General features: G+C 44.7%; 1 protein-coding gene across 1 annotated transcript in view; it reads left to right on the forward strand.

Moving 5' to 3' along the window:
* The first annotated feature begins 6,583 nt into the window (after positions 1 to 6,583).
* The window catches only part of LOC311022595 (transmembrane protein 132D), a 29,730-nt gene continuing 11,055 nt past the window's right edge, over positions 6,584 to 25,258 (forward strand). The window contains exons 1-3 of the mRNA XM_084023964.1: positions 6,584 to 7,150; positions 12,510 to 13,392; positions 19,693 to 19,830. Of these exons, the coding sequence (XP_083880090.1) occupies positions 7,078 to 7,150; positions 12,510 to 13,392; positions 19,693 to 19,830 (1,094 nt within the window). The 5' untranslated portion in view covers positions 6,584 to 7,077. The remainder of the gene's footprint in view (positions 7,151 to 12,509; positions 13,393 to 19,692; positions 19,831 to 25,258) is intronic.

Below are 25,258 nucleotides of genomic sequence, written 5' to 3' on the forward strand. Positions count from 1 at the left end.
GTATGAAATATGGATGAATGAGATGGATCATAATGAATCTCCCATGAGACACCTCGGCTTAATTGTGACCTGAATACGGCATCGCACATTTTTCTACATCCTCCGTCAGACGACTAAATGTGGAAATTAACGAGGCGGTTGTTAAAACATGAGGCTTCTGTGCGTAACAGACGATCTTGGCGGGAAACAAACTAACCGTTTGATAATTGCCTCGAATACATTGTCGTGTTTTATGTCACTATTTACATATTTGTTGGATCATTTTTCTGCCCGCGGAATGAATTCTTCGTCTCCCGGAGATATGAAAGCTTCCTCATTAGACAGAAAACAAGAGAAAACAAGAGAAGGAAAGTATTCGTGTTGAGTGAGGAGCAGCTTTTTTGTGAAGTGACCAAACATCTGGTTTTCACTGAGTCACATCTGGGTTCGGCTTTTTTGAGTCAGCTGGGTTTATGTCTGCAGAAACGTTTCCTCGCCTCAACGATCTTCAGGATTTGACACTTTCACGTAAACCTTCCATTCAGGCGTGAGGGGGAAAAAAACAGGAAGTTTGAGAAGTTTGTGAGAATATTTCTGCTCGTTCGTCGTATCGGAGACATGAACTTTCTGTGAGTTCTCCCCTTGGGTTGCTTGAAAACAAGACAACGCTGGCACATGCCACAAATCTCAATCACAACGTCCTAGATTTATATATTTTTTTATTATCCCCCAGAGAAGTGACTCACTTTCACTCAGAATGCAAACAATCCTCCGTCGCCTCGTGCGTTTTTGGTTATCTGTCAAGACATGTGAGCGTCAATTCAGTCGTCGATCAAGCGTGAGAGCCAATTTCCCTGTGAAGAGGCTGTGTGTGTGTGTGTGTGTGTGTGTGTGTGTGTGTGTGTACACCAACAGTACATTTATTGGCTGTGCAGAGCCCCGTCCTCGTGTGTGAGTCTGACTCTGCTCTTGTTGCTGGTGGGATTACTCCGGGGGATTAGCGGGATACTGGCAGCACCCATAGATGGGACGGAGATGACAGTTCCCCATCATGTAGTCTCTCTCCCCGCTTCAACCCCGTTCGCTGCTTTCCCCGGACTTAAAGCGGTGCAAACAGCAGATTACACGAGTACGACAGCAGGGGAGAAGAAGAAGTCACACATCACACGGCGAAGAGATTAGGCTGAACCAACTCCTCTCCGGCTGCCGGCGGGGCGTTTAACCCAAAACACGGAGAGAGCCGGCTCTCGTGGCCCACTTTGGGCCGGATTAAGACGCTCGCAGAGAGAAATTTCAGAAAGCAGACAGTTTTGGGAAATAAACAACTATTTAGGAGGCTATTCAAATAACTAAATTATGAACTAATAAGTAGATTTGCAGCTTTAAGCGTTCCACTCGAGAATTTCACAGGAATTGCAGCGTAAACACAAAATGAATTATGGTCGCATTCCATTAACTGTCACAGACTTTCCATTGAGCCAGCACCACCATAATGGAACAGGGCCATAATTTATGTTATTAATTACACCTCTGTTCCCCCTGCAACGACGTGAAAAGGGCCAATTGGCGGGACTTTCATCTCTCTAGCTTCCACTACATGAAATGTTGCCTATATGCACATTCTGAAGACAGCATATTATCTATAATCAGATATAGAATAGAATACACTTTGTTTAACAAAATAAAATAGTACAAAAAAGAACAAATCAATAGATTATAAAGAAAAAAAACACAAAAACAAGATAGCCAATAATAACGGAAAAACAAATAACATAAATTTGTAAATAAATGTTGGGAAAGGAGGAAGAAGCACTATGCTTTCTGGTCATACCCCTATGCCATAGTGCAATATCTTCAATACATTAATTACATTAAATAATCACCTGGTCAGACTTAATACTAGACTATCTCTGGGTGACGTTGGTACAAAGCTGACCCGGATCCCACTAAGACCCTGGGGAATCCAGAGAAACCCGGCAGCCGTTTGAACTCAGGCCTCTTATTTTGCACCTTTCAAGTTTAACGTTGCTGTACGTTGCACGTATCAAACAAGCCTCCATCGCCTCCCACCTGTCGAGGACACGCGAGCTGTTTTTACAGCAAGAAAACTTACAGCAGATCAAAGATATGTCTTTTTGTCGTTTTTCATCCACTGTGGAATATAAAAGGAAAAGAGTGCTTTTGTTCTGTAAGTAGAGTGATTGTTACTGGCGGCGGTTTGAACAATGCACACTCTTTGTTGGGCGGGAAACGTATAGACGGAGCCAACTGCAGGTGGGAGCTTCCACCGCTGTAATTGCATGTATTGTAGTGGAGCGTCACGGCTTCAAGAAGACTCTGGTCCATCGTTTGTACATTGTGTACACACCAACCTACACATGTTCCTCCTCCTTTAGTTTGCCTGGTTTCTGTGTTTCCTGTTTGTTCTGGACAAGTGCAAAGTTTTGAAGCTTCAAGTTTGGCACCATCTTGGATTTTTGGTGCAGCCAGTAGAAGGAAGTGACCATATTTGGACTGTGGAGGAGCGACGGGTGGATCTGACGTACATGAGAGGCAGAGTGGCACCCCGTGCAGTATACTCGGGGAGTAGTACTGGATCTGGATCCATCTGGATTCTGGTGTGAAGCTGCTAACAAAGTTAGCTTCTATAACTCAAGGTCAACTTTACAGCTAAGTGTTAAAGTCATCTTAGTAGCTAACTAGCATTGGTAGCATGGTAGTGACCTGTCAATCAGCAGGTAAGCCCCGCCCCCTAAAGCATCCCCTGCTTTCTGGTCTGGTGGACTCTAAATGGACCATAATGTACTAAATGAACATCATGCTGGATTGAAGAAGACTTGAAACTAGAGATTGAGACCATAAACTCATGTTTACAATGTTTACTGAGATAATACATCAAGAGAGAAGTAGGACCATTTTCTCATAGACTTCTATACAACCAGAGAGGAGTTGCCCCCTGGTGGCCAGCAGAGAGAAGTAGGACCATTTTCTCATAGACTTCTATACAACCAGAGAGGAGTCGCCCCCTGGTGGCCAGTAGAGAGAAGTAGGACCATTTTCTCATAGACTTCTATACAACCAGAGAGGAGTCGCCCCCTGGTGGCCAGCAGAGAGAAGTAGGACCGTTTTCTCATAGACTTCTATACAACCAGAGAGGAGTCGCCCCCTGGTGGCCAGTAGAGAGAAGTAGGACCGTTTTCTCATAGACTTCTATACAACCAGAGAGGAGTCGCCCCCTGGTGGCCAGCAGAGAGAAGTAGGACCATTTTCTCATAGACTTCTATACAACCAGAGAGGAGTCGCCCCCTGGTGGCCAGCAGAGAGAAGTAGGACCATTTTCTCATAGACTTCTATACAACCAGAGAGGAGTCGCCCCCTGGTGGCCAGCAGAGAGAATGACAGTTGAAGGCACTTCAGCGTGGCTTTACTTTCTAGAACCGGAGGATGCTGCCTGCTGCAGAGAAGTACACGACCTCTAGTCTGCAAGTAATCAAACCAACAGGATGCTCATGATGTTCTCATAGGATACTTTAAAACTTCAGCAGATTTGAACATTGAGTCATATTTGCAGAGGTGTTCATTTATTCCGTGAGATCTTCCAGCAACTAAACTCAATTAATAAAAACGTATTAACACTGTGAACACGAGTTTGAGGCTGGTTACAGCGTAGATTCATGAATAATGTTCCGATGTGTTGTTGTTTGAATCTTCTCATCTCGCTTTTGGCAAGAAACACAGTTAAATAAACTATTCTTTATTAGTGTGTTCTCCATGCAGGAGTATGCAGATCAGCCCCCCCCCACACATAAATACTCAAATATTCAACCCTCAGTGGTTAGGAACAACGTTATTGTAAAGATATGCTAATTTTAGTGCGCTCCCTTCCTGAGTTTGCAATGAAAAAGAGAACATTAAAGCATCGTGTGCCGCTAAATGCACCTCAGCATAAAACCCAGCGCTCTCTGTCAGACAGAAGGATGATGTACATTGAAAACACATTCCCTTCCTCGTGGCACTCGCATCCATCACCGCTTTATGGCCACTCTCCCCCCCGCTCTCCACCACGTCTCCGCCGTCACATCCATCCACGTCGGCGTCCTAACTTGCATATATCCGGAGGCCCGTTGTCTCTCCGTCCTTTAAGTGTTGAGAACATATTCTCACCATATGTTGCATCTCCAGGCTGGTGCTTCTCACTGTGCGACGCTGGAGGAAGGTCACACTTTTTTATTTTGTTGCGTGTGTCATGTTAAATGATGTGTGCATGTGACAATTTTCAGGGTTCATACAGGGTGCTGGAAATCCTTGAAAACACTTGAATTTTAGTGCGTTTTCAAGGTCTGAAAAGTGCTTGGATTTAGAATAAAGTGCTTGAAATGTGTGTTCTACGATGACATCTATGATAGAACAGAGAAAAGAAGATCTCCATATCTGAGGGACTGAAAACAGCATTTTCTGACATTTCTTTATGAAAAATGACTTTTGATGATGAACAGATGATGAAAATAGTTGGTGATTATATTTCTGTGGATCTGTTAGTGGAATTAGTTTTCCTTTCATTTGTGGTCCTTCTGTAAAAAGCTGTCTCCAAACATCATGTTGGTTGTTTAGAGGACAATAACATCTCATTTAATGTGATGAACAAGTGACATAATAAGTAGACTGAATACTGACCATTGGATTGATACAAATATGGAGTTTACCACAGCTGGAAGGGGCTGGAAAAGCATGGAGATGCACCTTGAAGTGCTTGAGAAGTGCTTGAGTTTGACTTTGATAAAGGTGGAAGAACCAGATGACTAAAACGAGAGCACGCCGTCACCGTTTTAATGAAGATTGCGTTTTTGCAGATCGCTCAAGCGTTCAGCTGCCGATTCATCAAGAAAGAAAAAGAAGAAAAAGTGTTTTCGTTTAGCGAGTAAGGTTTGCAGAACCTCATGAAATATTTGCATTCGTATACATATATATGACAAGCGAGCATGTGCTCTTAACTCGATCTCCAGAGAGTATGAATATGCAACGCTGAGGCTGAATCTGCACCAGCTGCAGCTCCTTCAGCACCATGTTTGGGAGGTAAATCTTCCCTGTGTGTGTGTGTGTGTGTGTGTGTGTGTGAGGAGCAGGTATACAGGAGAGGATCTAAATCATCCTCCGGCAGCACCATCCAGTATTCTCCACCCAACACACAGATACTGCTGCTTATCACGGTGCTGCAGCGCCGGCGAGGAGCTCACAGCAGTGGCTTCTGGGCAACTTCCTCCCGTCTCCAGATAGTAAGAGGGTCACACACACACACACACACACACACACTTGTGTTGATATGCTGCTTAATCCTCTTTATTAGTCAATAAAGCCCCAGTACAGTCGCCACTACAAGTCTGCAGACAAGGAAGTAAGACATCGGAGTCCAAGTCGTGTTTCCAAGGATGTTTGGCTGCGTTTCATCCAACAGAACTCTTGAGTTAGACGAGAGTTGGCATATCTTTCATGCATGAATATACATTTCTATATCTATTAGGCTCTCTGTTAACTAAAAAAAGGAGCCGAAATGGGTCGAAAACCTAATACTTTCTGATGCAACGGGGCTGCAAGCAACAGTCAACCCACTCACCTTTTTGCTTTTCCTGACATGGAAACAAGCTTTTAACCATCAGAGGGCACTAACATCCACCTGATGCTCTCACACACACAATTAGTGGCTAAATATAACCAGGGTTCATGCTTGGTTTGTGTTTAGAACGTGAGAAGAAGATTCCTGCTTTTAAAAATCTATGCATTTTTAATGAACAACAATAATAATGAGGTTATGTGTGATGCAACCATGTTCTAATTAGCCTGATCTGCCTTGGTGTCATTGAAATAGTCATTATTATTATTATTATTATTATTATTATTATTATTATTATTATTATTATTATTATTATTCTCAGTGTTCTTGTGTCTCTTGTATTCTGGTTCTCTGTGTAGGAAATAATATGCAATTATTATTATTATTAGTGTAGGTGAACAAAACACTTATAAGTTCCACTAGAAATTCAGGGGAAATTAAAGTTACTTTTTCCTTTTTTTTAACCAAATGGGTTGAAGAAGTGCATCTATTTCAGTGAACAGCATCTACCATGACAACCAAATCCACACACACACACACACACACACACACACACACACACACACACACACACACACACACACACACACACACACACACTCATGTTATGATGTCTGTATTTGTTCACATACAGACTGACAGGTGCGTAAAGTACCTTTGATGCTTCTGATTTTCGCTGCTGATCTGCACGTGAACGTCTCATCCATGAAGTCTCCAGATTACAGGAGGTCTCACACTCTGTGGACTCCGGGTCAATACTCACACACACACACACACACACACACACACACACACACACACACACACACACACACACACACGTTAACAGCTCCAGTGATCAACACGCAGCACACACGGCGTGACACGTTCCCGTGACGCGGCGGCGGGCGGACCCACGCAGGGTTAATCCCACCAGCTGCGTCCTGGACGCGGCGTGCTGAGCGGATGAGCGGTGACAGATGATGCGTTTAGTGCCCCGAGGATTGCGCTCAAGACGGTCACTGATCCGCTAACAGCCCGGCGAACCGCGCAGAGCCCCGGCCGCGGCGGCAGACTGACTGGGGAGGAGAGCGGCTCGACCCGGAGGTTTTATCGGGATATTTCGGGTCATTTTTGGTCTCGCCTCATGATTTAAAACATCTTATTCTGCTCGGGCGCGAAGTCTCCGGGAGAGAGAGAGAGAGAGAGAGAGAGAGAGAGAGAGAGAGAGAGAGAGAGAGAGAGAGAGAGAGAGAGAGAGACTTGTCTCCGGGATCATTACGCGCGACTTTTACGCACAAGCGAGGCGACGAACCTGGGATCTCGATGCGCCGTCACCCGCAGCGGCGCGGACCTCTGCCGTCTCTACTCCCGCAGGTGTGAGTGTGTTAACCGCGGGGATGGATGAAACCATCCGCTCCGCGCCCTGCTGAGAACAGACCCCCCCACCCCGACCACGGACTCTGGGAAACCCGCCTTGGGAGGAGCGCGTATACGCGCGGGGTGCCAACATGAGCTTTTACTCCGGGAGCTGGAGGATCTTACAGATATGCATCGCGACCATCACAGCTGTTCTCACGCAAGGTGAGTGACCTGGACGGAAGCAGCGTCGGTGGTGAGAATGAACCTGAAGCCTGTTTGAGCATCAATCCTGCCTCTGTTCTGTGTTTTATGGTAACAGCTGAGCTTTTAGATGAGGATGTGCATCCTTTACATGTTACTGATGATTTGATGATGGGGGGGGGGGGGGGGGGGGGGGGGATCTCTGCTGCTCTGAGCAATGTCATGCCAGCAGTTACACAGCCTCCCCCACAAGTCTAAATAATAGATAAAACATTCTCTTGTGCCTCAAACTTCTCTGTGATTCATCTTATTATGGATGAAATGAGTGAGGAGGGAAAAGGCCTGATGGGTTTATATTATTATATTACAAGTTGAGCCTCGCCTCAAGGCTGAGTGTTGCTCTCACTTATGGGTGTCTGTCAGAAAACAACAATATTCACAAACAGGCAAACAGGAACATTCATAACTTTGTATGATGGATAAAAAGAAAAAGCACATCACAAAGGCATTTACTGTAAAGCCTATAAGTGACTGTTAGACGTCTATGTTACAGGCTGGCTGATTTATGTGGATAAAAGGATGACACACACACACACACACACACACACAGACACACACACAGACACAGACACACACACACGCACACGCACACACACACACACACACACACACACAGACACACACACACACACAGACACACACACACACACACACACACACACAAAATGGAGAAATCACAATAAAACTGATTTAAAAAAAATCAGCTTTAAGAGTCTCATCGGAGGCAGCAATCCTTACCAATCACTGCAGAAAGCTTAAGCCCCCCCTCTTTCTCTCTCTCTCCCTCTATCTCTCTCTATCTCTCTCGCCCCGTCTCCCCTCCAGCCTTCGGGCATCACATGTGATCAAACATCCTCCGTTTGTAGTGAAGCACTTAATGTAAGATGAGAAAATGATGCTGTCAACGAGGACTTGGACTGGACCGATGAGGAGCGTTGTAGTCTAACTCTCATCCAGCCCCCCCCCCCCGGCCTGGTTTCACCAGCTCGCCCTCTTTGTCAGCACATAACTCACCGCCATGACAGGAAGTAAACTGCACGGCGACAAATCAGAGCCGGAGAGCGTTGACAAGGGAACAGTAAATAAACGGAGAAGTTTTGAGCACTTCATCTCATCGGTTCTGGCGGATTCATCGTGTAAACAGTAAAACGTGGGAACATGAAGGTTCACAATGCTTTTAATTGGGACCTTTATTCTCCAATTAAGAGCCTGTATCACATTCAACACACACACTCTCTGAGCTGCTGTTTACCTCCCAAGGTGACAGCTGAGTGTCTCACAAAGACTCACACCTTTGTGTCTGAGGACCATTTATCAGCAAGCTGTCGGATCCTAATGAGACTTTATTATTAAAGTTCCATGTATCTGAAAGGTCAAAAGATTAAAAACACGAGCGGAGCACGTTATCTTAATTAGTGATATTAACGTCCGGTGTGTTTGCGTCCCGGAATATTCGGTTTTTAAGCCCTTTTTAAAAGAGACGGTGTGAAAGAGAAACTGAGACACAAAGAAAACTCAATCTCTCAATTAGAGTGAAAGCAGACGTGGGTTGTTGTCCTCTGCGACGCCGTCGGGAGTCGTCTCACTTCTGCAAGCTGTTTGGTGCATATGGTAAAAGTCATTACTGCACATTAGGATTCAAAGTGACTCCTCAGCAGTTTAATAGAATAATATAAAGATTGATTACAGTGGGAAAAGAATAAACGCTTAAAAGAACAAGCGCGCCGGGAAAAAAAGAAGCTGTCACGCCTGTGAAAATATTTTAATAATAATAATATTAAGAAGAAGAAGAAGAATGGAACCGGGAGACAAACTGCAGGGCAAAAAAAAAAGAAAAAAAAAAGAATAAACGTAACTCATTAGATACAACAGTGATTTTTATTAAAAGCGGTGATGAGGAACAATATATTAAGAACTGATCTGTAGGTGTTAATCCCTGAGCAGCACAGAGTAAAGCACTGTTTACTAAATGCAGCACAAAAGCACATATCCGTGTTGGGAAGTTGCTTCTCTGCTGTTGCTCAAAGGCAGAGAAGAAGTGTTGCTTTCAAACCCCAGAAGCTGATTAACGGCGTCACTTTCACCCGGACACGGAGAAGGATGTTGATTTACCACGTGTGACTTGAATGCTGCTATAAAAAGAGGATCTTCTGCTCGGCTCATAGAAAGCACTGGACCTCCACCCTGTAGAAGCAGAAAGAATAAAAGAAAACAGCACGAGTCTCGGAGAGGCGGCTTCTTAGAGGCGGCTGTAGCATCTGCGTGGCAACACTGATGCTTTCTGACTCCGCCAAGGAAGCGGAGCAGCTCCGGGTCTCCAGCAGGAGTGATCTGAGAGGCTGGAACAGCTGCTGCAGCAGATTTACTCATGTTTATCGGCGGAGGGCAGCACTCTCGGCGAGATGAGAGGAACCTTAGAAGGACAGTTTTTACCCCAACCATGCTGGCAGAAGGGGAAGGTTGCATCTTCTTCAGAAGCCTCTAATAGATGCGTGCTGCGTACGACTTTGTTGAGCTGGTTTCCTGTGAAACGAGCCATGGACCCCGACTGTAAAGGGATGAGCGTGCATGTAAAGCACTTTGTTGCTACATTGGCAGTGCGTCCTCCCTCCAGCAGACAGCGAGCCAGTTTATCCTCTCTGCAGCCGGAGCCTCGCCAGCGATGGTATTTAACAGCACATCTGCCACCGGGGCCGCTGGTAGGCCAAACCAGGACAGCCATGTTCACAGCAAGGCATGCTGGGAAGACACGGGAATGTCACCCGGCCAGAAAAAGTCACGATATCATCCCGATAGTCATTGAAATCTGCTTAAAACTCCTTAAATGACACAAAACCACACTCTGTATAGAAGTGGACGTCGTCATGGTGACGTCACCCGTTGGTTTGTGGTCTACAGTTTTGAAGCCTCAAGTTCAGCATTTTGGCCGTCACCATCTTGGATTTTTTGCAGCCAATGAAGGAAGTGACCATATTTGGTCTGTGGAGGAGCGACGGGTGGATCTGATGAACACAAAGCAGCACCCTTACTGGATCTGGATCCATGTGGATTCTGTTGTGAAGCTGCTAACAAAGTTAGCTTCTATAATTCAGGTCAACTTTACAGCTAAGTGTTAAAGTCATCTTAGTAGCTAACTAGCATTGGTAGCGACCTGTCGATCAGCAGCTAAGCCCCGCCCCCTAAAGCATCCCCTGCTTTCTGGTCTGGTGGACTCTAAATGGACCCCTGGTGGCCAGCAGAGAGAAGTAGGACCATTTTCTCATCGACTTCTATACAACCAGAGAGGAGTCGCCCCCTGGTGGCCCGCAGATAGATTGCAGGTTTAAGGCACCTCGGCCTTGGCTTCACTTTTCAGCCTGACACATACACACTGGTATCTCTTAACATTAACATTTTCTTTAGAAAGAAATTTGATGTGTCAGATTCTCTTGTGGAAAAACAATGAAATAAGATGATCATAAATCATGAATAAAGATATAACAAATGTATTATTGTATCTATTTTTCACTTCTCCACCACGACAGCCAGCCAGACGGCTTCTTCAAGTCACTTGTGACAATATTTATGATGTTCCCAATAAAAGGAAATCCATCACAGTCAACTTTTTCATCCCGATCCGAGATAAAAATCCCACATCCCTATTCCCAGATCGCCAGTCCTTCTGCCTGTCTGTCTATGGAGGAGGCAGAGAGACAGACAGGTGCTGCCTGTCTTCCTCTGCTGGCTGCCGGGTGTCATGATGACACGTGCGGTCTAGTCCCGGCCGTGTGTCGTGTCACGCCGTCGTGTCGGGTTGGATGAGTGAAGATGAGAAGAGCTGGTGATGGACGGTCCGTCAGCGACCGTGAGGGAGACGACGCCTGACACAGAAAAGCTTCATAAATAACCATCAATAATTCAACAACGGGCGACTCTATATCTGGAGACTCTGGTCATGAGTTCATAACGGATCTATAGATCTAGATTCTCTTGTTTGTTTCGATGGGATGATGATGAGTTGGACACTGAAGCTGTTTTCCATATTTGTCATAATCTGCAAAGTAAACACCAGTGTTTTTCGTCCTTAATTCACCAAGTAGGGCAATTAGCCACCAGATAAACACGCGGCACACTCCGGTCAGCGGCCGTAATCTTCATAATTCTCCCAGAAAGGATGTTTAATGAGGACACGTGATGGCCGAGTGACCTCCGCTCACGTCCGCCGAGACAAACACCAACCAGTAAGCTTTTAAACCAGATCAGAGCATATTTGTGCTCTTTTTTTACTCACTCATATAAATATACAAATAGAAAGGTCCTTCTGTGCACTAGTGATCGGTATTTAACGGACAGTAATCCTTGTGATGCAAACATACACACCGTACCGGCTCATAAACAGATTCAGATCTCTAGTTTATATTAAAGTTATTAGGTCTACTCCACCGTTCTGATCTGCTGGGATTCACAGCTGCTGACAATCTGAAAAGCCAGTTTAATCCCAGTTTTTGACGGCTGACTTCAAACATTGTGCCAAACGTATCAGATCCACCTTTGGATGATCCGGCAGGAGGTGAAACGAGGCCGGGGGGAATATTTAACAGGACAAGTGGACAAGAGATCGTCTTTAAATCAGTAAACAGGTTTCAAAAAATACTTTTTACGTCATATGACATGACCTTTATATTATTTACAGACTGTCCAAAAATGAATTTATTTCACATTTGCATTATTATGTTATATTTTTGAAACCAAGCTATTTGGTTTATTTTCTTATCCAAAGACTTATTTATTTCAGCCTTCCTTTGCTTTTGTAGTGGATACATAGTGATGTCAGAAAGACAACTTTAACTTGTTCATTATGGTGCACTTTACAGAGGAACACGACGGACGTTTAGTAACCTGGAAAGTGTGATGGACGTTGGAAATCTCCATGAAAATATGAAGATTTAGGTTGGACTGCACCATCAAACACGTTTACCAATTTAACATTTAATGCTGTCATATTGTCTCTATATCTTTTGAGGTTATATAGATATAGATATAAACATAGAAGGCCTCCTGTTTAAGAGTCTCGTGGATGGACAGGCACACTGTTTGTCCATCAGCTCCGTCGCTGCCTCACAAACTAAAAACACTCTTGTTCCCTCGTTGTCGTTGACATGATGACACCATTCACTCGGACTTTTAAGGTTAAGCTTTTAGAGTAATACACTGAAGCCCCACTCCGTTGATCAGTTGGCCTTGGCTGACTTTGGAGCTCTGCTGGGGTTTGCCACACTATTTTAGAAGTAGACAACAGTGCTGTGAAATGTGGTATTCATTGTGAACTCTGTATTTGCAGATTTGAGCAGTAAAGAGCTGATGGACTCGAAGAGCCCAGTGCCTTCCCCCGTCTTCCTGCCGGTCAGCTACGAGGTCCGGGACGCGGACTACCTCCTCCTGAAGGAGGCCGGCCAGGACTTCATGAGGAACTCCAGCATGCAGAGTCACACGCAGCCCTTCGTCATCCTGCGAGCCGGCCGGCAGCCGGCCGTCAACGCCAGCTACAGCAGCGTGTCCACGGAGAGGCTGGTGCCTCCGGATCTGGTCCAGGCCGTGCAGCTCTTCAACGCTCCGGAGGTCTTCACCTTCAACTGGAAGATCCAGGCCTTCGTGCTGACGCCGCGGGTCTTCTCGTCCAAGCCCAGGGTGCGGGTGCTGTTCTACGTGGCGGGGCGGGACTGGAACCGTGGCGAGGGCGGTGTGGACGAGCTGCCGTGCGTGACGGTGTTCGCTTTCTGGCAGACCCAGGAGGTGAGGGGGTCCTGCTCCATGGGGGGCGATAGGGGGACCTGCATGGCCGAGCTGGCTCCCGCTCTGGGCTGGTTTGCTCCGGGGTCAGAGGGCACCAGCAGGGAGCGGCAGGACCCGACCACCGGGAACCCCGTGGAGCTTTACTACCAGGCGAGGCCCAAGGTCAACGGGAGGTGTCACTCCGTGGACTCCACCCGTTGGGGCGGCTCCCAGCAGGCGGCGGCGCCGGAGTACGTTCCCGTCACACCCATGCAGCGGATCGGCAGCGTGCGCCTCCTGCAGGTGCCCAAGGGGATGGCGACGCTGTCTCGGCTCAAGCTCGGCAACGCCATCGTCATACGGACGTCGTCCAAGCCGCTGAAGAAGACCGACATTGCCACCTTCTACATCCTGATGGCGAGCTCCGCCCAGCTGACCAACTTCACCCTCAGGTAAGACCGCGATGTGGGTCCATTACACAGGGTTCGATGTAGGGTGCTGGAAATCCTTGAACACTTGAATGTTAGTGTGGTGTTTTCAGGGTTTGAAAAGTGCTTGGATGTAGAATAAAGGTCTTGAAATGTGTGTTGTATGTGATGACATCTATGATAGAACAGAGAAAAGAAGATCTCCATATTTGAGGGACTGAAAACAGCATTTTGTGACATTTCTTTATGAAAAATGACTTTTGATGATGAACAGATGATGAAAATAGTTGGTGATTATATTTCTGTGGATCTGTTAGTGGAATTAGTTTTCCTTTCATTTGTGGTCCTTTTGTAAAAAGCTGTCTCCAGACATCATGTTGGTTGTTTAGAGGACAATAACATCTCATTTAATGTGATGAACAAGTGACAGAATAAGTAGACTGAATACTGACCATTGGATTGATACAAAGATGGAGTTTACCACAGCTGGAAGGTGCTGGAAAAGCATGGAAATGCACCTGGAAATGCTTGAAAGGTGCTTGAATTTGATGGTGTAGGAAGCCTGATTCACACGCCGCCTCCTGTCAGAGGATCCAAGCCCGCTTTAATTGGTTAATTAGAATTCAATATGAGGAATTGTTCATCATCTCTCTACTTGACGCACACATCCAAGAAATCAGGGAAGTATTGGAGGAAAGGAGCTCCTCGGTGGATTAGAAGAGGTTAACGGTGTTTCCGAGGGGAACCGTGTGCGGATTATTCCAGTCAAATTAGAGAAAGTCACGGCCGAGTGGACGCAGCCTGATGACATTAAAAGGGCCGCTCCAAGAGTTGGTAGTCATCAAGGTTGACACGGGTCAAATGAGATCACGTGTCAGTTCCTGTGACTCATTATTACCGCCGCTTTAAAAGGCCGCGGTGAAGAACCCGGGGATTAACGCCAGCGGCTCCCGTTTAGATTTAAAGGCTCCATGTTCCCGGTCCGACCGGGTCTCCGGAGGTCTCCGCGACCTCCTCCCTAATAGAGACTCATTTCTAGAAGTCTGGACTGAGATGTATTTCCCAGAATGCCTCAGCCACTAGAGTTAGAAAAGGAAAAAAGAAAAATCTTTGTCTGCTGATGGTTTCTTCTTTCATGTTTATTACTCGCCCCCCTTTTTCAAGGTGAAAGTGATGCAACATGGGAGATTGGATATTGAATTAAACGCCGCTCGCCGCCTCGTTGGTGCTCCTCATGGTCATCGGCGGCATTTTTTTATTTTTTATGATCCAGCCAGATTTGTCGAGGTTAGCTGTCGGAGGAGACGAGTGGATTTTTACGCTAACTTGATTAGAGGCTGGTTTTCTACTCTTATTATTCTCAACGCTATCTGCTTGACTCCGAGCCGGTGAATAATGGACTGTCAGGAGTGTGTGTGTGTGTGTGTGTGTGTTCATGAGTAATCATAAATCCTTCAGATATGGTCCCACGTTTACGCTGCGTTGCTGTTTGCGGCGTCCCGGCGAGGACGAAGTCCTTGAAGGCGACGCGTCCAAAATCACGTCACTCCTCCAGAATCGATACTTCCTGTAAAATAAATTATTTCTGAGTAACTTCCGAACGCACGCTCCGGTGGAGGTGAGCTGCAGGTGAGGGGACACTCCTGGATTATTAATGGCCCTTTTCTCCCAGCTGGTCCTGTACTCATCCTCTCAGACAGTCACTTCCTCCGGTCGATGGCGAGCGCTGGCACAGGAAGTATTGATGGAGTATTGATCCTCAGGTTTACCGGCGAGGAAACGCCGTGCTGTCGGTGTTCCAACCCGCTTTAAAGCTGACGATCCTTAAATTGCATCACTGATGTACTTTGAAGGGTGAGACAACGTGTTTGAATTATTTAGCCCGACTTCCCTTTTTGTTCGTCTCTTGATTTTTCTTGCCAAAGCGATGAAGCCAAAAAAGAAAAAAAGCTGATTTCTCCTCTTCATGCTGCCTTTTTTAATCATCGCTGCTTTCATTTATTTAGTCACTCACACATGTTTCTCTTTTTCCTTCCTCCTTCTCATCTCCTTCCCTTCTTCCTTCTCATCTCCTGCCCTTCTTCCTTCTCATCTCCTCCCCTTCCTCCTCCTCATCTCCTTCCTCCTCATCTCATCTCTTTCCTCCTCCTCTCATCTCCTTCCTCCTCATTTCATCTCCCTCCTTTCTCCCTCCCTCCCTCCTTCCTTCTTTCCTTCTCATCTCCCTCCTTCCTTCCTCCCTCCCTCCCTCCTTCCTCCCTCCCTCCCTCCTTCCTTCTTTCCTTCTCATCTCCCTCCTTCCTTCCTCCCTCCCTCCCTCCTTCCTCCCTCCCTCCCTCCTTCCTTCTTTCCTTCTCATCTCCCTCCTTCCTTCCTCCCTCCCTCCTCCCTCCCTCCCTCCTCCCTCCTTCCCTCCTTCCCTCCTGCCCTCCTTCCCTCCTTCCTTCCTTCCTTCCTACTCTGCTTTCCTTTCCATTCTCAGAGTTGTGACCAAACTGAAACTCTCACATCTTTATTGCGTCCCATACCCATGCCCCCCCCCATCTTATCAGCACATTAACCAGCCATGTGCATGCGCTCCTTAACAGCTGTCAGTGTGCTTCATCACTGTCTGGATGTCCCATTAAGCTTTGCTTAATCCTCTCCCATCCGCGTGATAAAGCCGTTATTGATGTCTCCAGCCGAGCCGAGGGCCGTACACACCTCAGAAAGACACGCCACACCTGTCCGCTCCCGCCAGGTGAACCCGTCATCAAGTGCTTGATTGAGGTCGTAAATAAAACTATTGTCATGGAGTGGAATTAGACGGGTTTGTTTTCTCCCCAACAGAAGAAGTAGTTGGTTGTTCTCTGGGTTTATTTAAATAAAGATGCTGATATATCAACAGGACACGGTGTCGCCGAGCTCTTCAACCGGGACTCTCATCACTCATCTGCTTGACAAACAGGACTTCCACATCCAGGTTTAGTGCCATCTGGCAGCCGGGTTGGCTCGGACGTAGCCCCGCCCCCCCCCAAACCAAACTCCCTAAACGGCTCCATGAGTACGATAAGCACGTTGCCGACGGCCGACCATCAGACTGGCTAAACGGTGGACATTTGCCCGCGTAATTAACGATTGCATCTGTTTCCGATAGCAACGGGGTTCAGCCTCCCCCCCCCCCAGGCCAATTACATCAGGGAAGCAATTACAAAGCGTATGCACGGCAGCGTCTGGATGGCGGCCGGGCGATGAGACGGGCTGTGCAGCTCACTCATCTAGAACGAGAAGCTCACGTCTGACAAACGTAGAAGGTTTTATTTTCAGCGTGTCGTCGTCAAAGCTCCGCCATCGTCCAAACACTTCTAGAAAACAAGCAATTCCACAAATACACCAGAGACGGGGACGTGATGGATGGAAGGCCAAGGGCCAACCACTGTGTGTGTGTGTGTGTGTGTGTGTGTGTGTGTGTGTGTGTGTGTGTGTAAACACTGAGAGAAGAGTGCCACTCATGCTCTGTCTGGTCAGAAGTGAGATTGATGGCCGGTGCAGCACCTGAGAGCTGCTTTCCTCACACACTGTCAGCTTCGCTCTGCAGAGCCATCCATCTCCTCCGGCCCCGCTGCCTCCTCCTCGGGCTCCTCCGGCCCCGCTGCCTCCTCCTCGGTCTCCTCCGGCCCCTGCCAGCTCCTCCTCAGGGCCTCTGCTGCCTCCTCCTCGGGGCCCCCGCTAACCAACAGCCACTCCTGCTACCGAGCACTCGGGGATTTTCTTTTCTTCTTTTTTTTTACAGAGCAAAGAGCTTCACTTTAGTCTTTTTATTGGTGACCCTCGTAGATCCAACAGTTGGATTCCAACTACGGCGGCGTTTCACCGCAGCGGGACACGTTATTCACAAGTCATGGCTAGATTAACGGCGAGGTTTTCTCAGTAACACGCGGTGCACGCCATCCTGTTTACCTGGTGTCTTATGCCTGGGTTACAGCGCTCTCACAGGTCTCTAAGCGGACACATGCAGGAACCACACATGCAAGTTGAAAAAGAAGTAAAAACTCATGTTGCAGTTCTTTACATTTTGTATGTGGAATACCTAAAAAACAATCAGATAGATTACAACGCATTCTAGTAGAGACGTTGCCTCAACTGTACGGAGTTATTTTAAGACCAACCATGATGTTATTTTCCTAAAACCAACTAGTTTACCAACTTAGTGGTTTTCTTGGATTAAACTAACTATTTGTAATAGTGATCTCACGTCATCCCCCGACAGAAGACAACGTGCTGCAGTCATCAACAACACTTTAAATCAAGTCATTACAAAATGAAAAAGAGCAGGCAATTCTGTCCACGTTCAGGAATCATAGATTTCATAAATCTTAAACACGGGAAGGCGGAGACATTTGGGAGATAAAATAAATATAGGCTATGTTGCAAGCAAAGAACTGAACAAAAAAAATCTACCACAACAACCGTGAGCTGCACGTTTCACCTGATTGTGTGAATTAATTGAAAAGTCGATTTTGAAAAATTGATTGTGGGAACAGGAAATAATAAATGCAAACACGTCGTTCTCGTCGCCAATTAACGCAGCTTACAGGCCAACATACTATTTCTCTTTGCTCATTTAGCGGCCGCGTTGTCGACGCCGGCCCCGCTGCCTCCTGGGAAACCTCGGAGCTGATGCCGACGGACGGCTCACCCGTTCGGTTCGCTGTGATGCCCAACACAGAGGCTAGCTTCATCTACTGTGAACACTGAGCTGAACCTTTCGTCTCTTTTCTTTATTTGTCGAGAACTAAGTTCCCGTTAGTTTCTACTTGCAGCCTTCTGATGAATCCCACGGCCATCGCATGCCGACTCCACCACCAACCCTACAATCAGCGCTGCACACTCGCAGGCTTTGATTCCCTGCAGCAGCAGATAATTCCACCTTCCCTCTGCTGCCCGCGGGTCAACCTGCATTAATCACATAAATCAGCCGTTTGCAGCAGGATTGGAAAGCAGCGGCCGTCGCCGGGGGTCACCGCGGCACCGGATTAAACCCACTACTGGAAAAAAAAGACAGCGTGCGGGGTCAACCCTTTTTAATTGTGACCTTTAACCTGTGAGCTCTTTGTCCGTTTGAGCTTTAAGCGGCTTCACGAAAGGCCACGCGATGAGCCGAATCTCTCTCTCTGTCCGAAGAGACGGGAGGGAAATAAAAAAAAAATAGTCTTAAAGCAGCGGGTCGTGTCAGACATTCCAGACGTCCATCAGCGGCCACTTGAGACTTCCTCACAGATTACTGGCTGGATGTGCAGATGCTGGCACCGACCAAACGGGGGGGTTCGCACATTTAGAGGTCATCTTAAATATTTCAATTAGGAGCTAATGCGTGTTGGTAGACTCATTTGTTTCAGGGCGCTGAACAGGGAGCAGCGTCTGCTCTTCACTTCAAAGTCACGCAAAAAAGAAAACCTGGGACGAAATAAAAGCAGGAGAAGCGCTGCGGTTGCTTCCGTCGGTAGATTACTCCTCCTCAGAGACTCATAATACGCTCAACACTTTGTGTTTATCTGAGATGGAGATAAAGAAAGGCAGCGGCTTCGCATGCAGATGAAAAGCAGCAGAATTACACAAAGGTGAAACCATTTGAGACGATTTTGTCTGAGCCGTTATTCAGGGAGTCTCTTAAAAGGCCTGAGACGAGTTCCCCGTATTGATTATTGGTATTGTTTCAGGACCGGATCCTAGCGTCGGTGCTTCCTCGCTTGATAGCCATTCTTGCAGAAGAATATCTCATCAACATTCGACCTGCTGCGAGCTGCTTACGCCCGCGGGAAGGTGCACAACTTCACAATGCTTACAAATTAGAGGCCGAGACACATAATGATCCATTAGTACAGTTAAATAATGAGCGTGCACAGAGGACAGGCGGAGAGAACAGTGTTTTCTTTGCCGTTTCCAGGAGTAAATTATAGTTTTTTTTATGTGATTAATATCTCCCAAGTGTATTAAATATGCCATTCCATCTGAAAGTGGCTCTAATATGCGAGGCTGCTTCCTCGTTATATAAAAACTGGATTTACTGTGATATCCTCAACAAGTACTTTGAATGAATGAACCCAATAAATTCATTGTGTGGAAACATAACTTGTATGATATAATACGCTGGGAATGAGCTGAAATAGTTCATTGTCAAACGCAAAAAAGATGAGGATAAAAAGGGTGTTAATATGTTTTTTTATTTCCCTTCACTTTGGAAAAAAATAACCATTCATTGCCCTGAATTCCACCGGATGTTAATATAGGACCTTTCACATTCCCCACAAATCTTGACCTTTTCCCCTTTCTGTCCCCCCACAGAGCGACGGTAAAGAAAGGCGTGACCTTTCGCACGGCGACGCCCACTAACTCTCTGCTGTGGGACATCACTCTGGATATGGATGCAGACGGCACCATCGCCGTTACCTGTCAGAGGAAGGCTCCCATACCCGGCAAAAGGCAAGGCTGCTCCCATCACGTTATCTATAACTGTATATCATCTGATACGCGTCTAAAAGGCTTCAGGTGCACTTTGTCTGAATGGTCATATAAGGGTCAAAGGTCACCGATGGCTCTGTCTGATGAAAGCGGTAGATCATAATGTTCGTCCTGCAAAGGAGCATCTAGTCCCTGAAAACACTCGCTACTCACTATATAGGGAGTTCACCGTGTCCTAGTGCTGTAACGAGGATTATTGTACTCATAGTGGACTCAAAGAATCCCAGAGTTCATCTTAAAGAGTAGCGAACAACCGACGGTCACTGAAGGAAAAAATGAGACAAATCTATGAGTGGAGGCAACCTCCATTTCTGAAAAGTGAAGCCCAGGCTGAAGTGCCTTAAACTGTTACTCTCTGCTGGCCAGCAGGGGGCGACTCCTCTCTGGTTGTATAGAAGTCTATGAGAAAATGGTCCTACTTCTCTCTGCTGGCCACCAGGGGGCGACTCCTCTCTGGTTGTATAGAAGTCTATGAGAAAATGGTCCTTCTTCTCTCTGCTGGCCACCAGGGGGCGACTCCTCTCTGGTTGTATAGAAGTCTATGAGAAAATGGTCCTCCTTCTCTCTGCTGGCCACCAGGGGGCGACTCCTCTCTGGTTGTATAGAAGTCTATGAGAAAATGGTCCTACTTCTCTCTGCTGGCCAAATAAAGAAAATAAAAGGGTGCACTGCCCGCACAAGATAAAAATAAAATAAAATAAAATAAAATTTAAAAATAAAAAGGTAAAAAGTATGCACATATACACATAAAATCAACACTCTACATGGTGTCAAACGCCAAAGAGAAGAGGTGGGTTTTAAGAAGAGATTTGAAATGAGACAATGAAGAGGCCTGTCTCATGTGCATTTAGAGTCCACCAGACCAGAAAGCAGGGGATGCTTTAGGGGGCGGGGCTTACTTGCTGATTGACAGGTCGCTACCAATGCTAGTTAGCTACTAAGATGACTTTAACACTAAGCTGTAAAGTTGACCTTGAATTATAGAAGCTATCTTTGTTAGCAGCTTTACACCAGAATCCACATGGATCTTTGCGTTTCAGTCCAAATATGGTCATACCGTTTATGAGTAGTAATGTAATTAACATACATAGAAAATGACCCAAGTAGTGTCCCAAAGAGTTTCTCCCCATTTTGCTGATGAGTCCTCCACATTAAACGTCCTGCATGGTGAGTAGGGACTCGGACTGGACCGGAGGCTCAGGTTGGCTGCAGGTGCTCCTGTCCAGCTGTCCCTTGTTAACAGCTATTCTCCCCTTTATTGTCCACTTCCCCTCTTTAATCTCAGGGCTGTAGTCATTCATAAACATTTACCAGCGGTGCGTGTCCACGCATTCCTCGTCTGCCGTCCACACGACTCAGATGCTGAAAGCAGGGAGGGTTGTCGTAAAACGCTTGTGAGACATTTATAAAACAGCACTTAGAGTATAACAAGACATCTGCAGGCTGCCCTGTTCCAATGTTAAAACCCCATTAAACAGGGATGGATACCCCCCCACCAACAAGCAGCTCCTCTCAAATGTCTTCTCATTTTATCTCAGTGCTTTTAAGTGAACATCGACGTGAGCAGAGTTCATTTCACAGTTAAGTCATAGAAGTATGGCCCACACTGAGATCACAGCACAATATTTTTACAAATAATGTAAAACTAAAAAGGCAAAAGGACACACAGGGTGAAGGGTGTAGTGTCTTTTCAAGTCTTCAGTGTGTTGCCTTAATTTAATCCTCAGTTTCTTTTATTTTATGCAACATTATATCCAACCATGCCATCCTGTCTGAGTTCATAACATCAGCCAGAGGTGCTCGGTGAATTTAAATGAGCTGTATCTAGCAAGGCACACATCAGCTGGCTGCAGCGGTATGAGCCCAGATTTAATATCAATAACCAGATGAAAAGGATGCTGACATAACTCCATCATGATGGTGATCAGTAAAAAGTGTCAAGTCATGCTCTGTTATGTCTGTCTGCAAGACCACAAGATAACTACTTTTAAAATGCTGGTTTTCTGAATGGAGTCTGGTTGATGGATGCTAGGCTACGCTAACATTGTAGCTGCTTCATCAACACTCCAAATAAGGTCATCTAGACATAAATACAGCAGAGACCTTGTTGTTTGGACCACAGACAGTTTCTGGTTCCTCCACATAGTCTGGTCTGGTCTCTGGACTCATGTGAGCTACTATCTAGACCTCTGGGATAATATTACTAGAGACACCGTTGTCGCTGCAGAGTTTCTCTCTCTGGAGTTGCTTTAACAAACACCTGCACACACATAACAACCTGCATTCTGCTCAGAGAAACAGGAAGCGTTCCTTCTGCAGGCCGAGCTTCTATGATTTATTCATTATTTGTGACTCTATTTATTGATATTCTGATGGTGAATTCATTGTTGCATAACCCACAATATTACTGGTGTCTTGAAAACTGGAAATTATTTATCAGGCTAAATATTTCAGGGGGAAACTGACATGATGTCACTCATATTAAACCCCAACACAGGAGTTATTATGGAAATGATGAATAATGATGTGAAAAGTATTTTTCACTGAGACGGTTAGATATGCACTCCATGCATTCATTCATTCCTTCCCATCTATAAGTCTAATAAAAAACAAGTGTTTTCCTAAAGTTCATATGCAAAACCCGGGATGCAACGATAATGATCACGATAAATCACAAGTGCTAATTTTTAATTATTGGGATAATCGTACATATCGGCTTTAAAAAGCCTTCTAAAAAATAGAAAATACAAGATTTTTCATAATAATCTCCTTTACGCAGGGAGACCTTATGATTAACGAGCATCTGATTTGAGATTATTTCATGTTTTTTCCAATGAATAATGTTGTATGTTTTCCCTTTGTTTTAAAGAGTTTTAAGAAGACTTTGATGAATATTGGGATGATATCCTGAATTCCAATTATTTTGGGCAGGATAATCATGACATGATCTATTGTCTGTTTACAGACAGACTCGACTGTCGGGTTTGACTCATTTAATGTCAGCTGAACCAGCAGTGGATCTGTGAGACCGGCAGTGGAGGTTATGGAGTGTAAAAGGGCAGAAAGCCAACTCTAACGTGAAGCAGAGCAACAAGCGGGTGTTGGAGGAAGCAGAGTGAAGCAGCGACTGAGCTCCAGGAGGGTTTTTAAAGGAAGCAGCTGTTAGCAGAGCTGCTGATGAGCTCAGCTGGTTCTACTCACCTGATTACAAGCAGGGCAGCAACATTAGAGAGGGTAGGCTTTCTTTATTTCATGTCTTAGGCTTAAATTTATGTTAAGTTTAGATAAAGTTAAAGTTAGGTTTGGTGAGGTTTACATTAAGTTTATGTTAAGTTTAGAAAAAGTTAAAGTTAGGTTTGGTTAGGTTTATGTTAAGCTTTTGTGAAGTTTAGATAATGTTAAAGTGAGGTTTGGTTAGGTTTACGTTAAGTTTATGTTAAGTTTAGATAAAGTTAAAGTGAGGTTTGGTTAGGTTTACGTTAAGCTTATGTGAAGTTTAGATAAAGTTAAAGTTAGGTTTGGTTAGGTTTATGTTAAGCTTTTGTGAAGTTTAGATAAAGTTAAAGTTAGGTTTGGTTAGGTTTACATTAAGTTTATGTTAAGTTTAGATAAAGTTAAAGTGAGGTTTGGTTCGGTTTACGTTAAGTTTATGTTAAGTTTAGATAAAGTTAAATTGAGGTTTGGTTAGGTTTACGTTAAGCTTATGTGAAGTTTAGATAAAGTTAAAGTTAGGTTTGGTTAGGTTTACATTAAGTTTATGTGAAGTTTAGATAAAGTTAAAGTGAGGTTTGGTTTGGTTAGGTTTACGTTAAGCTTATGTGAAGTTTAGATAAAGTTAAAGTTAGGTTTGGTTAGGTTTACATTAAGCTTTTGTGAAGTTTAGATAATGTTAAAGTGAGGTTTGGTTAGGTTTACATTAAGTTTATGTTAAGTTTAGATAAAGTTAAAGTGAGGTTTGGTTAGGTTTATGTTAAGCTTATGTGAAGTTTAGATAAAGTTAAAGTTAGGTTTGGTTAGGTTTACGTTAAGCTTATGTGAAGTTTAGATAATGTTAAAGTGAGGTTTGGTTAGGTTTACATTAAGTTTATGTTAAGTTTAGATAAAGTTAAAGTTAGGTTTGGTTAGGTTTATGTTAAGCTTTTGTGAAGTTTAGATAATGTTAAAGTTTGACATCATTGGTTGATACTAGCTGGTCATATTTTGATCATATGTCATACTTCCAGGAAGGAATGAAATAGTGGATTTTGTTTAGGGCTTTGAAACATTTTAATCAGATTAATCACAGGGTAGATGTGGATTAATCACGATTATTTACCATTTGTAAATATACCCCAAAAATCAGATTTTCTCTGTATATTGTTGACAGACAGAAGGTGTAAATGCACCAGGATTTGAAGTCTGAAACTGATATAAATACATTTTGACTGAGCCTAACTATGATGGAAAATACAAAGAAATAGATTTTGTATCTTTTTGGCATATGTTGTTAAACTGGTGCACAATGTGACGGGGATGTGGTTTTAAAAAGATGATTTTCATTTCAGCTCGACTTTTCATTTCTCATAAAAGACATGAACGTCTGAACCAAATTTGTGAATACGTTTCCCCTCGACCTCATGGTGGCACTAAGGGGGATCTCCAGAGTCATTAGCAGTGATGGGAATAACGGCGTTATAAGTAGCGGCGTTAGTAACGCCATTACTTTTTTCAGTAACGAGTAATCTAATTGATTACTTATCTCATTAATATAACGCCGTTATCGTTACTGCCAAAAAATGTGTCGCGTTACTACATTGAAGGCAGATGTTTGAGGGCGGGAGCACGAGCCAACCGCAAAAGTAAGGACGATTGGCTGGGGTTTAACTTTATCTAAAACCTCACTTTAACTTTATCTAAACTTCACATAAGCTTAACGTAAACCTAACCAAACCTAACTTTAACTTTATCTAAACTTAACATAAACTTAATGTAAACCTAACCAAACCTCACTTTAACTTTATCTAAACTTAACATAAACTTAACGTAAACCTAACCAAACCTCACTTTAACTTTATCTAAACTTAACATAAACTTAACGTAAACCTAACCAAACCTCACTTTAACTTTATCTAAACTTAACATAAACTTAATGTAAACCTAACCAAACCTAACTTTAACTTTATCTAACCTTAACATAAACTTAATGTAAACCTAACCAAACCTAACTTCAACTTTATCTAAACTTAACATAAACTTAATGTAAACCTAACCAAACCTAACTTTAACTTGATCTAAACTTAACATAAACTTAATGTAAACCTAACCAAACCTAACTTTAACTTTATCTAAACTTAACATAAACTTAAGCCTAAGACATGAAATAAAGAAAGCCTACCCTGTCTAATGTTGC

The sequence above is a fragment of the Eutrigla gurnardus genome, assembly GCF_963514095.1.
Source record: "Eutrigla gurnardus genome assembly, chromosome: 13".
Classification (NCBI taxonomy): Eukaryota; Metazoa; Chordata; class Actinopteri; order Perciformes; family Triglidae; genus Eutrigla; species Eutrigla gurnardus.